The sequence below is a fragment of the Manacus vitellinus genome, unplaced genomic scaffold (genome assembly GCF_001715985.3).
Source record: "Manacus vitellinus isolate BGI_N305 unplaced genomic scaffold, ASM171598v3 scaffold_76_pilon, whole genome shotgun sequence".
Classification (NCBI taxonomy): Eukaryota; Metazoa; Chordata; class Aves; order Passeriformes; family Pipridae; genus Manacus; species Manacus vitellinus.
The window spans coordinates 1,171,884-1,185,747 of NW_021940796.1; the positions used below are offsets into that span (position 1 = coordinate 1,171,884).

The window sequence follows — 13,864 nt, forward strand, 5'->3', positions numbered from 1 at the left end:
CCCCCCCGCCTGGAATATAAAAAATTTGCATTTAAATGGATGTTTTAAATAGCCTGTTTTACTCTTACTCGCAAAAATAGAATGATGAAAGATGCAGTGTGTTCATCCTGACTAAAAATGATCTCTCCCCTTTTTTAGAGGAATTGAGTCACACATTATTCCCCTTCTTTTAAAGGTAGCTTTGACAGTTCAGCATAGATAATTGAAAATCTTGCTGGTTCTTAAATGACATGGATGGAGGAAGCGGGGAGATGCGTAACAGGACAGGTCGCAACAATAATTACAAGTTTCAAGGAGATGGAATGGTATTTTAGTCCTGAGTATTGTGTCCAGAAAATACTAATTAAATGGGATAAATGATATTTAATGGCAAAATTCTATTTGTGTGCGAGGTCTATTTAGTTATAATTGGTTCTCATTTGTTTCTGCCTAGATAGTTGTTCTTTCTATATAATGTGACAACCTCTGGATACTCTCTCCTCAGCCAGAATGCTGCCAATCCATTGCTGATGTTCTTTTGTAAAACCCCATGTATTTTCAACTTTCTGCTTTGTGTCCCTGGACTTCCCCTCAGTTGTCACGTACTGTGTCCATAAAACTTGAGGGAATAAGGGGGCATCTGGGGGTGTCCCCTGGCAGCAGAGAGCCTTTCCCAGGCTCACGTCCCTGGTGTGTAGCCTCTCTGGGACGCTTTGAATTTTCTGTCCTGTGTTTAGATGATCCCACAAACTGAGCACAAACCCCGCCTTGGAAGCTGGGTTGCCCTGAGCTCTGCCAGGCAGGTCTGGGGGCTGCCTGAGATGCTGGAGGACCCCAGAGCTCCTGAGGTGGACATCAGGTCAGAGGACTTGGTTCCTGTGAGGATCAGGCTGTTGTGCTGAGGTGTCTGACTCCAGGCACCGCTTGATTTGATAGGAAAAACTCCCTGCCATGTTTACTTTATCTCTGAATTAATAGTACTTCTGTTTGTGTGGCTGGAGCGATCCATTTCTGGGACGTGTAATTGGGTTATTTCAGCTGATCATCTGTTTTGCTGTCCCCACGCTCCACCACCACCCTGCCCCACAGTGTTGGGAAATTACATTTTCTGCTTAAAATATTTATCTTGCTCTAGTCAGTCCATGATTTCGTTACCTGTGTGTTCGCAGTGTGCTCGAGCAAATGTACTTGATTTCTGCTGTTCCTCTTCCTTTTCCACCTGTGGTGCCCCGGGTTGGGGTGCAGGAGGTGGTGGGTGCCACCGTGCTGGCCGGTCCCCCCAGCTGCAGGAGGAGGGAGGCCATGCCACCCTGGGAAGCTAAGAAGATCCATGGTGTCATCATCCCTCTTGTACCCACCACGTGTCCTCAGCCCTTCTCCTTGCAGCCGGGCAGGGGGTGAATGGAACCACGTTCACCTCAGTGTCCTGAAGGGATCAATTGAGCCCTCGGGTGCAGCAGGAGTCATTCCCACTGGAGCTGCCTCTCTGGGAAGTGATTGTTTCCAACTGTGGGAAGTAAGGGAAGAAGCCCTCAGCAAGTGGACCTGCACAGAGGAAGAGATGGGGCACCTGTTGGCAGACCCTGTCCTGCTGCAGGGGTTGGTCTGGGCCAACCCAACCGGTGCTGCTCCGGCGGGTCTCACACTGCACCCTCCCTGCATTTCAAATTGGGGTGACTTGCTCAGCACTAGTGATTGATCCATGGTGAAAACCAGATGCTTCATTATCCACTCTAGATGGTGTTTCATCTTCCCAGTTCCTGCTTGCTACAGTGGCACCGTGTTAAATAATTAAGTGCTAAACAAGGAGATTGCAGCGCAGGAGAGCAGGGCTGCCTGGATGGCCGTCAGAACCCCCCATTTCAAAGGCTGCAGGGCCCATCCCTGTGGGAAGAGGGGTGTAATTAACCCATCAAACGACAAGGCACAGAATCCCGTCGTGCCGGAGGCAGCGTCTGCCACAGCCGAGTGTTCTGCCGGGTCTCAGGAGGCCGGGTCAGCCCTATCCCATTCCTCCTGTTCTGTGCCCAACTGGCCTGAACCAGAGCAAGTGGGGCTGCTCTGGAAGGATTTTTATACCTGTTTCCAGAAGCCCTTGTTCAAGGTCACCTTCTTCAGCTGCTGTTCACAGGCAGAGGAGGAATCAGAGGAACGAACGCACGAGACAACCCAAAGGAAGGAGCAGGGAGCGACTCCCTCCAAAGCTATTAAGGAAGTTGGTCTTTTTCATTAATCACAGCCTCCCCAAGGAGCCTACAGCAGCCGGGGTCTAAAGGTGCGCAGGCAGCCGCTTCTGTGATGATTTGGTTGATTGGAGCAAAATTAAAGTGTTCTTCTGAAAGGATTTTTTGACTCGGAGAGCGCGGGCAGGCTGAGCCTTCTGCCAGGAATGCTTCTGGGCTGTCTGGGGCTCAGGCTGCTCGTTGGACACACACGATCTTGAGGAGAGCAGGGGCATTAATGAGCCTCTCTGCATGAAGAGCGGTCGGGACAGTTTCGGTTCCACCGACCTCTCTCTGTCAGCCCGTCTTCCCTGTCAAGAAGAGCTGCTCCCCAGCCCTGGGGATGCTTGTGAACAGGTCCCGTGTCCCTCCCTGCACACGTCTGTGGCTCAGTGGTAGCAGTTTGGTGACCAGGAAGTTCACCCTGTGCCTGGAGCCTGACTGCTGTCACCTGGTCCTGGTGTGCAGAGCAGGAACCCTGTCACCCAAGGACTTGACGGTGTCACATGCTGCCCCATAGCTTCTTGCCCTCTGTTCAGGTCTGTGCCTGCAAACTTGAAAAGAAGAGAGAAAAGAAGAAAGCAACATTAAGAGGAGATGGTCTTTGTCTACCCTCCCATCTGAAGCTACTCTCTGGGACAGTGCAGCCACCATGGCAGTGGTCCCGGTGGTGACACTCCAATCTGGATGTGACCCTGAACTCGGGCCCCACAGCACTCATTTCTCCTGGCAGTGGGCATCTTTCTGGTGTTTAATGTTAAAATTGGGCTCCTTTAATTTGCAAATCCCTCCAGAGACAGGAGCACTCGTCCCCCAAAGCTTACACTCCTGGAGTGCCGGCGCGATGTCCGGTAGGATCACCGGGTTTTGGAAGGTCTCTGGCAGGGCTGTGTGTTCCTGCACACGCTCAGTCTAGGTAGGCTGAGCTCATGCATAAAAGAAGCTTGTGCCCTTCAAAGAAAGTCATTCCTTTTTCCATCAGACACTGTTGAGTGCAGTAGCAGCTGCCTGTGAGGCAGGATTCCAGTGGGGAGCCCTTGGTTAGCACAGGCTGCCCCGGAGGCTGGCACGGTGCTCCGGCACCCGCCGCCGATGGGCACAGCTGCCATGAGTGTCATGTCACTCCTTAGTCCTGTGGAGTAGGAGACAGGTCAGCCCAGGGCCAAGGGAGAAGCTTCTCCAGCAGATGTGTTTCCTCTCTGTAGCTGCTCCCCAGGATGTGACCACCTGTGTGTCTGTAGGGGATTATTTTTGGCTTTCATTCCTTCATGCTATAGGTGCTTGTATCAAGGTCACAGCACGTTTCTTTTGGGAAAGACCCTCAGGATTTTTGTTGCAGCGTGGGACTGTGCTTTGGTGGGAAGACCCTGTCTTCCTTTGTGAATGACCCGGGGTTCCTCAGAGCAGCGTTTGGAGACAGTAATTTTCTTGCATTTACTAGAGCATTTCACTTAATTTTTCAGAGGTCCCTGATGTGCTCAGTGTTCCCACATATTGAGCATGAGCTTTGTGCATCTTGGATCACCAAATTTTAAAATGAAAAGACATTTCCATAGTCTGGGCAGGAGCCCAGTGGAAGTGGTGTGAAGGTGGTTTGGTTGCTGGTTTGAGTTCTGCTCCCATGGGCAGGAGGGTCTTGCTTCAGAGGAGGTGATCCTGGCAAAACTTGGAATTTCCATTTACCAGCAAGGGCTAGTTAGAGGGATTGGTCATTCCTCAGGACTACCAAAGCAAATCAACTGCTCGGTGCCCAGTGCAGGATGAGGATGGCACCTAATGGGAATGTTGGGTAGGTCAGCATGGCCATGATTTGGCTCGATGAAGGATCCACGTGGGCGCGGCGTTAACGCGCTATTGATATTCAGCCAGGCAATTTCTGCGTGTGGATCAGGCTCCGAGTCGTTAGAGCAGAGCTGGGCACTGCAGCAGTAAATGAAGAGGAAAATTGAAGTAATGTTGTATTATAAATTTATGATTTCATCTGCCTGACTTAGGGAGCATTGAGCTCTGGTGGTGCCGGCAGAGCCCCCGGGCAGCTCGGCTGGTGCCGCAGCCATCGGGCACAACCATGTGTGGCCAGGGAGAGTGGGGCTGCAGCAGGACTGCCCTGGGGTGGAGGCAGGACCATCCTAGGGCAGGCAGCAGAAGAGGTGGCATCCAAAACCACTATGGGCAGTTGCCATCTACCATCATGCCAATCCAGCCAGAGCCACAGGCACCAACCTGCAGACCTCAGGTGCTGCCCAGCACATCAGTCCCCTGCACCCTGACAGTCACGAGCTGACAGATCTGCTTCAGTACTGTCTGAATCCAAATAAAACCTGATTTTTTCACTTGGCAAGGAGAGGGGCTGCGCTCGGACGCCGCGGGGCGATTTTTCAGCAGTGGTGTTAATGGCGCTACTTACTTAGCAAACAATCCATTTATCAATAGGGTTGTTTAAAAAAAAAAGTAGAAAGGAAAAAAGGTTTGTAAAGCTTAACTCTGAAAGATCTGATTTAATGACAGAGGTGATTAGTTTCTAAGGGAATCCAGCCTGTAGAGCTGTGAAATAAATAGTCAAGGGCTAAGCGGTGTGTACATATCGCTGAGAGCGCGATGTGCTGTCCAGGCATCGCAAGGCTGCCTTTGCTTGGCACTGCTTAATCCCATAATCAGAATTCATCCAAGCATTTTTATCTTCCAGTTTTAGATTATGATTAATAGTACATTATATGTATGTATAAATCTGGTCGGAAATGGAGGGACTTGCTGCAGCAGGAAAATAGTCGTGTGATGGATGAGAGTATTAAAGGATAAATAAAAGCAGAGGTAGGAGCCCCCCAGAAGAGCCATTTGGCTGCTGAACATGTTCTCAGCCTCCAGCCCAGCTGCTGCCAAGATTCCCACTGACTTCAGATAGTGGGAGCAAACTTTTCCTTTTCTTGATCTGGACAGGTCTGGGCTGGCGCTGAGGATCAGCAGGGATGTTGCATTAAGTGCACTGGAATTGTAAAGAGCAGTGCCTGTTTTTAAGAAAACTGAGCAAGGAAAGGTTGAGAATCAACAGGAGGTTAGAATTCTAGGAAACCTCCTGAGTGTACAGGACACCTTGGGCATCAGCCATCCTGGTCACGGCAGACAGCCACGGTGGGACCACAGAGGACAGCTCATTCCAGTGGGCAGAGTTACCACTTCGTGCCTTTACTGAGGCGTCTTTATGAACAGAATGATCCCAGGTGGCTTTTTCTCCTGATAACCCTCCCAGAGCTGCCAGGGCTGCGTTGCTGCTCTACCTCAGAAATGGCTTTCGGAAGCGCCTCGCGCAGCTTCCTTTTACTTTCCTGAAAAATTAAAAGCTCTTTGACTCCCTGACTCGTTTCTGCTGCTGCCTCCAACTCTTTGATGTGTTAACTGTTGTCCTTCACACTCCCGGGATAAAGAATTACTACTACCTTAATCTCCAACTGTCAATAGCTCTGAAGCAAAGTACATTCATTGTAAGCTCTCCAAATGTCAGAGCAAACCCGTGTTATGTGTTTAGCCTTAGCATTTGGCATTTACTCTTCCAGCTAACAAGTATGCACAGTCCTTGGGCTCCAGACACCAAAGTGCATGTTAATTACCGGAGTGACAGGGCTCCTGCTCGGAGCTGGGCCAGCTCTAGATGTTTCTATTCAGGGTAATGATGAAACCTCTCTGCAGTTTGGCATGAGCAGAATAAATCTGATTTTTTAATACCTTCTGTAAAATCAAGTCTCACCCATCCTTCCTGTCATTGTGTATTGTATTTTAAAAAAAAAACCCTCTTCATTAATCCTTAATCTCTCTCTCTCTCTCTCTTTCTCTTTTCTTTGACATTTCTGTGGTCTAGGTTACCCGAATTTTGTTGCAACGTATGGCCGAGGATATCCTGGATTTGCCCCAAGTTACAGTTATCAGTTCCCAGGTATGTACATTTCATTTGCAAATTTGCTTTATTTCCCCTCTTTCCTTCTTTTTTTTTTGTTTGTTTGTTTGTTTTCTTTTTTTCCTTTTTATTTAAATCCGTAGCTGCAAGCTGAGACAGGCAAGTCTGCAGGGAGCATCTCACACGACAGCAAATTTTTTTTTTTGTACTATTTTAAAATAGATATTTACAGAGACATATTTTAAGTACATTTTTCCTAGCGTGTAAATTGGTACTGGTTATTTGAAAACAAACTTCTTAAATTAAAACATAAAGCAAGAGAGATCATTGAAGAGCTGTTGCCCTCCCTTTGATGGGTTTTTCCTTTCATATATATTATAGAGCTACACACAGACACGCACACGCACACAGAGACCCGCACACACCTTCCCGTGCTGTCCTGTGGTAAGTGAATATTCAGCTTTGGAGTGAAAAGTCCAACCTTCCTGTGTTCTGTGTCGGGGTCTCGGGGGTCCTTCACAGGAGTAGTTTTGATGTGTTGATGGTGGAGTTTGGCGTTGGTTGGTTCCCCCTTTCCTTGGCGTAGCTGCCGCCGCAGTGGGCCAGGACCGGGGTGGCTGGATCAGGAGAAAATAAATCATAGAATCACAGAATAGAGTGGTTTGGGTTGGAAGGGACCTTCAAAGGCCATCTAGTCCAGCCCCCTCGCAATGAGCAGGGACATCTTCCACTAGATCAGGTTGTGCCGAGTCGTGTCCAGCCTTGACCTTGAACGCTTCCAGGGATGGGGCGTCCAGCAAAGCCCATCCAAAACCCCTTGTCCATTCCAGCACATCCACGGTGGGACTGACACCACACAGGACAGGCAGTTCCTTTTCCTTTCACACTGGGGTTTTCCCAGCAGCTCAAACAAGCCCAGCAGCACTGCTGTGTTTGTGGCTGAAACCCCATCTGGCCACCGTGAGACCCCAGCAGGCCTTACCTTAAATTCCTGAGCACCCTCATCACAGGGGCTCACATGCTGCAGCCCCACCACCTCCTGCCACGCTCCTCGGGGCTCAGAACAACAGGGTGGGAGCTTGGGGTAATGAGGAAACCAAATGAACCCCCTGTAGTGAGCAACAGCAGGGCAGGAGGAAAAACAGCATGCTCATGGGAAAGTCCTCTAGGATGGGTGAGGATGTGGATGGATGCTTGGCTCTGCCTGCAGCTGGACATGGAGGCTGGGGCAGACACAGAACCTTGTGTCTGGCCCTGGGTCATTAGAATGAGACCCTGCTTTGGGAGAATATGGATTGTCATCATCTGTAGGACGAACAGTGTCCTTGGGATGGGGCTTTTGTGCAGCTGGTTTTTGCAGGACTGATAACACCAAGGGTAGCAGTGCTGTGAGGGTTTATTTTTTTGAATTCTACCAAAAGCTCAGCTGTCTCTTCCCACCTGTGCTACACCCTCCCAGGCCAGGCCTGAAACAAGCAGGGTGTCAGTGGAGCTGCTGGGGTGACATGCTGGGCAGGGAGGGCCAGCAGCAATGGGTGACGCAGTGCTAGTGGGGACAAGGCAGGCAACCCCCTGGAGACCCCACCACTGCTCCACTGGAGCCAGTGGGAGAGTCCAGTCCTGCAGGATTGCAGCCGGGAGTTGGACGTGAGGAGGAGGCCTCAGCAGGCGCTGGTGTGTTGTCTCACACTCTCCTCCCGGCCCTCACGATTCCATGTGGCAACTGATACGTATGAAGGCACTGAATGAGAGACTCCTTTGATAGGTTTAATGATGGAAATCAGCAGAGCTTAGATGAGTTTAATTATAAACATGTCTAAAACGAACGTGTCTGCTGCCTGGCAGCAAAGGCACCCTTCAACTCGAACCCTCCTTAGATATATTTTCATTAAAGGCCTTGTTTTTCCAAAGCAGGCCTTCCTGTTACTGCCTGGTTATTTTCAGTCTCCTGCAGAGATGGAATATGGAGAAAAAGATCCAAGTGGGTTGTCAGCACTGAAAAGGTGCCTCAGCTGTGGGCCATGGTGAGCCTGCGGGAGCGGGGCAGTGCTGGGAGATGCTCAGGGTCCTGTCTCACCTTGTTGGGTTTCCCTGCCCCAAAGCTCTGCCCCTGCTCCACTCCCACTCAGACCATTCTTCCTTAGCAGCAATCAGAACCTTATCAGAGTTGTTGGGGGGTTCTCAGATGATTTGGGGCTCCAGTCTCCAGGAACATGACCCGTCAGAGCGGCGCAGGGCGTGGGAGCCTCCTGGCCAGAGGTGCAACATGAGGGGTCAGGGACCAGGCAGCAGGATGGGATGTCCCCCTCGCTGGAGCAAGTGTCTGGGGACAGAGAGCCCAGTGCCAGGGGAGCACAGCTCGGTGCCAGGGAGCCATTTGGGAGCAGGGCAGGAGTTGAGGTGCTGACCGACCCTTCACGTGTTTTGGCACTTGCAGAAGTGCCTGTGGGGCTCGTGGCTTGGAGTGTGGGACAGGCACGTGCAAAACGATGGAGGGGAATCCGAAATCTGCTTTTTTGTAAGTTGTCAGGTCCAAAATCTGAGTGCTGTGATTTGGAGAGAGAAATTCTCAGCTGTTTCTGCAGGAGCATCCTGGGCTGTTGGTCTGAGAGCTTCCTCTGCCTCCCGGCTCCGCGACACCCAAACGTGGTGGTGGTCAATGTAAATGTGCATGTAAATGTACAGTCACACTCCTGGGGTTCCTCTGGGAGGAGGCCTGGCAGTGTGTTTCACACAGTACAGTCGTGTTCTCCTGCACGTGCCCGTCCCCATGTGCTGGGCAGGGGGGCCGAGCTGACACAGGCACTGTCCCGCTGGGCTGTTGGTCTGTCCCGGCACAGGTTACACTGCCTAGCTACTATTTCAACAAATGAAAACCAAAAAAGGGAATTCCCACCTGGTTGAACTGTCCCAATGGTATTTACTGTTATCCAGATGAAATGAGGTACAAATGCCACACCCCAGCTGTTTGCATTCCCTTTCCCATGTCCGTGGCAGACACGGCACTGCTGGAGCTGCGGGCAGGGTCCCCTCACAGGCTGTCCCACATCCTCTCCCACATCTCCCATTTCCTATGGCATGGGACAGCCCCTGACTCCACGGACAAGACATGTGCAACCCTTTGGTGACTGCTCTGTCCCCTCCCATCCCGTTATTCCCTCCATCCCTTCCTCACGCAGTACGTTGCCTCTTTTATTTTAATTGCAATCACTCCCTTTCTGTGTCTCTTTTTTATTTTTTTTTTTTTATTTCTGGGACTTATCTTTTCAGTTTAATCTATTAATTTCTGTTCTTATTTCACTTTGCAGACTATTTGCCGATTTCACAAGACATAATTTTTATCAACTAGTTCTTAAAGATGCATAACAAATTAATCGGGGTTTACTACAGTGCTAATGAGAGAGAGACAGAGAAAGCCTGGGTGGTCCATGTTTAATATCAATGTCCACTGAAAAATTGCTGCTCTTACTGGCTGGTTTGATTGACTGGACTTTTTATTTTATTTTTATTTTTTTAAAGGCTCCATATCCTCACTGCTTTGAGTTTGCTTTTTAATTTTTTTTTATTATTTTTTTTTCCTCTGCTTTGTTATGAGTTTTTAATGCCCACTTGGAATGTAACTCACAAGGATGGGGTCAGGGGCGTTCCGAAGGCATGACTTCTCACAAACTTCTTAGAAATCGTTTTATCAGTGAAGTAGGAAGGGTGATTGGGTTGATTTGGTCTCACAAACAGCCCCAGAGAGAGCGATTGGCGCTTTTTAACATGGGGACATCCAGCAGTAGCACAAACCATATCCAGGGTGGAGCAAGAAGGGTGTCTCCTGTCCCTGGGATCATTGGCAGCCCAGGGTGTGATTATTCCAGTTGGGTGACCCGATGGCTCTCACGGACCACACGTGTCCTCATTCCGTTCCCTTTGGATCGGTGGCTCCTGGAGAGCTGCCACAATCACACAAAGGCCACGGCGAGATGCCACCAAGAGAGGGGCTGAGGCAGTTCCTCCCCCCCCAGCAATTCCTGCCCTGCTCCCAGAGCCCATGGAGCTCTGAGCAACCTGGTCTAGTGGAAGGTGTCCCTGCCCTTGGAACGAGATGAGCTTTAAGGTCCCTTCCAACCCAAACCGTTCTGGGATTCTGTGATCCCAAGCTCCGACCGCCCCTGCCCCGCAGCCGGCGATGCTCCTGCACACTCCTGCACCCGCTTCTCCTTCCAAACTTTGCTTGCAAATCATGGGGGAATCTCCTAAATTCTGGCCAAGCTTTCCCTGCTTAAGCTGCATCGCTCCTCTTCATCTCCACCCAAATCGCAGGAGAGCTGCAAAGCTCCTGCCATTGGCTTTAACACGACCAGATCCTGGACTTTTGGGTAGAAAACACACATTATATTTAAATTCTGCTTCTCTTGAAATGTTTCTGCCCATTTGATAAGTTTGTGAGAAGTACGTTGCATGCTTACAGTAGAACTGTAATGCATTTTAATGTTTGTTAATCCACTTGTTTAAAATGTCAGTGTCAAAGGCTCTACAATCCACGGCTGTGCTGTTCATTTCATTAAAGATGCTTGATGTAATAATTGGGTAGTTTTCTTTTGACTTTTCTGCAGGCAATAGCTTTTTTTAATCTGTATGGCTTCTTATTATTTTGTTTGGGTTTTTTTGCTATGAATTGCTTTGCTTTTGTGAACTTGTCTTAGTGTGCATGATTTGCAAACATTTCGGCTATTGTGAATTTTCTCATTTTTTGTAAATAGTCCATCTGTGCTTTTCTTTTTTTTTTTTTCTTTTTTATGACTTTTTTTCCTGTAAGTAACTGAGGTAGAAAATAATAATAAATTGTTTACAACGGATCTGCTGTGTTGCTGCTCTCTTAGCTTGCAGTTTTAATATTTTGGTTTGGACGCCCCAAATAACCAGTACCAATGACAGTTGAATAAAAGAATAAAAACAACCATCACTCAGAGTGTGTGACCCGGTGTTTGAAGAACCTGCAGAGGAACAGTCACATATGAGGTGTGTTTACAGCAAAAATTACACCCCAAAAAAAAGACAACAATGCACTTGTAACTAGGGGGAGAGGAGTGATCTGTGTTAAAATTACAGCATCCCCACTGATGCTCCACCACGGTGGTGGGATGTTCCAGCACTGACTTTATCCCAGTTATACTTTCTCTCATCATCACCTGAATGTTTGGGCATTCTCGAAGTTTCCTAGAAGCCTTCAGGTCAGGAATTTAAATTATTTATTTTAATTAAGGGTTTGTTTGCTTGTATGTTTGTTAAAGCTTATTAAAACCTTTGTGTATGGGGAGAGGTGGGAAAAACAAATATTTTCATGAACTTTCCAGAGCTCTGGGAAATACGTTTTCTTATTAATCATGGTGCTGCAGAGGGCAGGAGCCCAGCCTTGGGTCACACTCCTGCAGTGCCTGGGGCAGTGGAAATGCCACATGGGATGGTTCAAAGTCTAGACTGGTGGGCTTTGTTATTATGAGAGCATTTAAACCAGCTTTGTGTGAATCTGTAGAGCTTAATTGAGTTTCTTTCTTGATGCCAGTCCCAAACCGTTCGCTCGTTGCCCATCAGTGCTGGATAGGGAGATATTTTGTGTGAAAGTTATTTGTGGCACTTGCCTAGTAGGTAATAACTAGAAAGTAGTTATTTTCGGGGTAAGGAAAAGGAACTGGTGCCAAAGACAAGGGGAATTATGACAGACAAGGGCACGATTATTTTTAAATGCTTAAGCCTTCTGTGTCGTAGTGTCTGAGAGAGGGAGATGAGGGAAGGGGGTTCCTGTGTCTGGTGTTCAGGACACCCAGATTCAAGTTCTGTTGCTGCTGCAGGTTTCCCCTGTGGTTAATAACCTCTAAGGTGAGTGCAGTGGGGATAGGAGGAAGAGAGTGTAGCTCCAGCATCTCAAAAATTCCATCTGTACCATGGTGCAGTGGTGTAAAACACCCAGTGTGGGGGGTGTGGTGCTTCCTTGACCCTGAGCCACATTCTCCTGTACTCAAACACCCAGCTGCTCTGGTGATGGAAAGTGATTTTAAAAGTACTGCCTACACATGGCTTCTGTACCCCTAGGGAGCGATGGAGTCAGTATTAATAGGGGTCAGCTCTGTAAAACACTCTTCAAGCACTGTTACACAAGTGTAAGGCTTGTATAACATTTACTAATGGGAGCAGAGTTTGTCTGGTCGTGATACTGGAATGATCAAATGTAACACTCGGGAAAGGGGAACTTGGTGGCAGCTGCAAAATAGGACTAGGAAATGTAAAACCTATTTTAAATCGTCTGTTCAGTTAGTTAAGAGATGTGGAACAGAGCTGGAGATGTTTCTCACTCCTTTGTCTAACCCTTTCTTAACTGCCTAAAGTCTGCTCTGATCACCCCTGCACTGCATGCCTTGTTTTCCCCTGAACACGTCACTGCATCTGCATGGCATCAATGGTTTACAGAGTGCATCTGAGATCTGCTGGAACCACCTGAATTACCTCTTCCCACCTCTCTGTTTCAGCCTCCATCACTGAAAACAAAGACTGTAGACTGGACCTGGTTTAAAGTTAAGATTTTGGGTGTTCTTTTGCTGAGGAGGGACCGTTCCCATTGCAGGTGCATCCCTGGAGGGAGGAGCAGCTGGAACTGCAGGCAGCAAGCTGAGAAATTAATGTAGCAAAGCTCATAAATCTCCAGCTAGAAGGTTCTCCTTCAATTTCTGCTTAGATGATGGTAGCTTGTGTTTTGATGCAGGAAAAAATGGTCTTTAGAGGTGTTCTATGAGACTGAGCAGAGCTGAAGCACCTTTGCCTCTTAGCACAGTTTTTCTGAGAAGAGTTGCGGGTTTTTAACGTTGCAGAGAATTGTGTAGAATGCCTTTTACACCTCCTATTTTCCCCACCCCTTAAAATAATCTGATCATTGACTTTAAGGTGAGGTTTTCCAGAGAAAACTGTTGATCTGAGTTGGTGGTCCAGCTGCCACCACTGCTGATGGCAGCAGAGTGTGGCCAGTGAAAATGGTGCCTGTGTCCCTTTGCTGCTCCATCTCCTCGATGTGAGTGAGGCTCATCTTGAGGTTTCCTCAAACACCATGTCTGGCAGAGGACCAGAAGTGCCCAGAGCCTTCGTTAGGTTTTTCTGTACTGATAACTTTATTGCAATAAGAACACCTTGAACATTGAACTTGAACGCTCATTGTCCTTTTCTCAGCTGGTCACTGATCCATGCCTGGAGTTGGAGGCTTTAAAACTTCAGGGTCATTGCCCTGGAAATGAGTGATCCTGGAGGGACAGAGAGTCGAGAAAAGGAAAAAAACCTCCAAACCTGCCAGTGTCTCTGGAGGGCTTTGTGTTTTGGGGTGATGCTGCAGATCCAGAGCAGTGGTTTCGGCTGTGAAGAGGCCACAGCTGCAGCGACCGGGAGGTGTAATGAGAATAATTATTCACAAGAGTAAAGAGGCATAACACAAATACTCGTGTGTGGAGGAAAACATGGATAACCCTACAGAAGGAGGAACATGATCTGGTAATGCCCATCCTGCTGTGAGGAATTCTCTGTGTCCGAGCGAGCCGGAGCACGACGGCTCACCTGCCTTCGTGCCTTACGCCTCAGTAGAGACAGTTTTTAACTGTAAAGCTGTTAAAAATTGGAGCTGGGGTTGCAAAGAACCTGAAGAGATCGGTCTCCTTATAGCCCAAAAACATTCAAAGGTGAATGTTTTCCCATCTCATTTAGTAGTAGGATTTCCAGATGACCATTGAGGAGCTTCCAGGTCCTG

At 48.5% G+C, this 13,864-nt stretch overlaps 1 protein-coding gene across 1 annotated transcript in view; it reads left to right on the forward strand.

Moving 5' to 3' along the window:
- Positions 1-13,864, forward strand: part of MSI2 (musashi RNA binding protein 2) — a 217,323-nt gene that overhangs the window by 169,886 nt on the left and 33,573 nt on the right. The window contains exon 6 of the mRNA XM_029964650.1: positions 6,055-6,129. Coding sequence (XP_029820510.1) covers positions 6,055-6,129 — 75 coding nt within the window. The remainder of the gene's footprint in view (positions 1-6,054; positions 6,130-13,864) is intronic.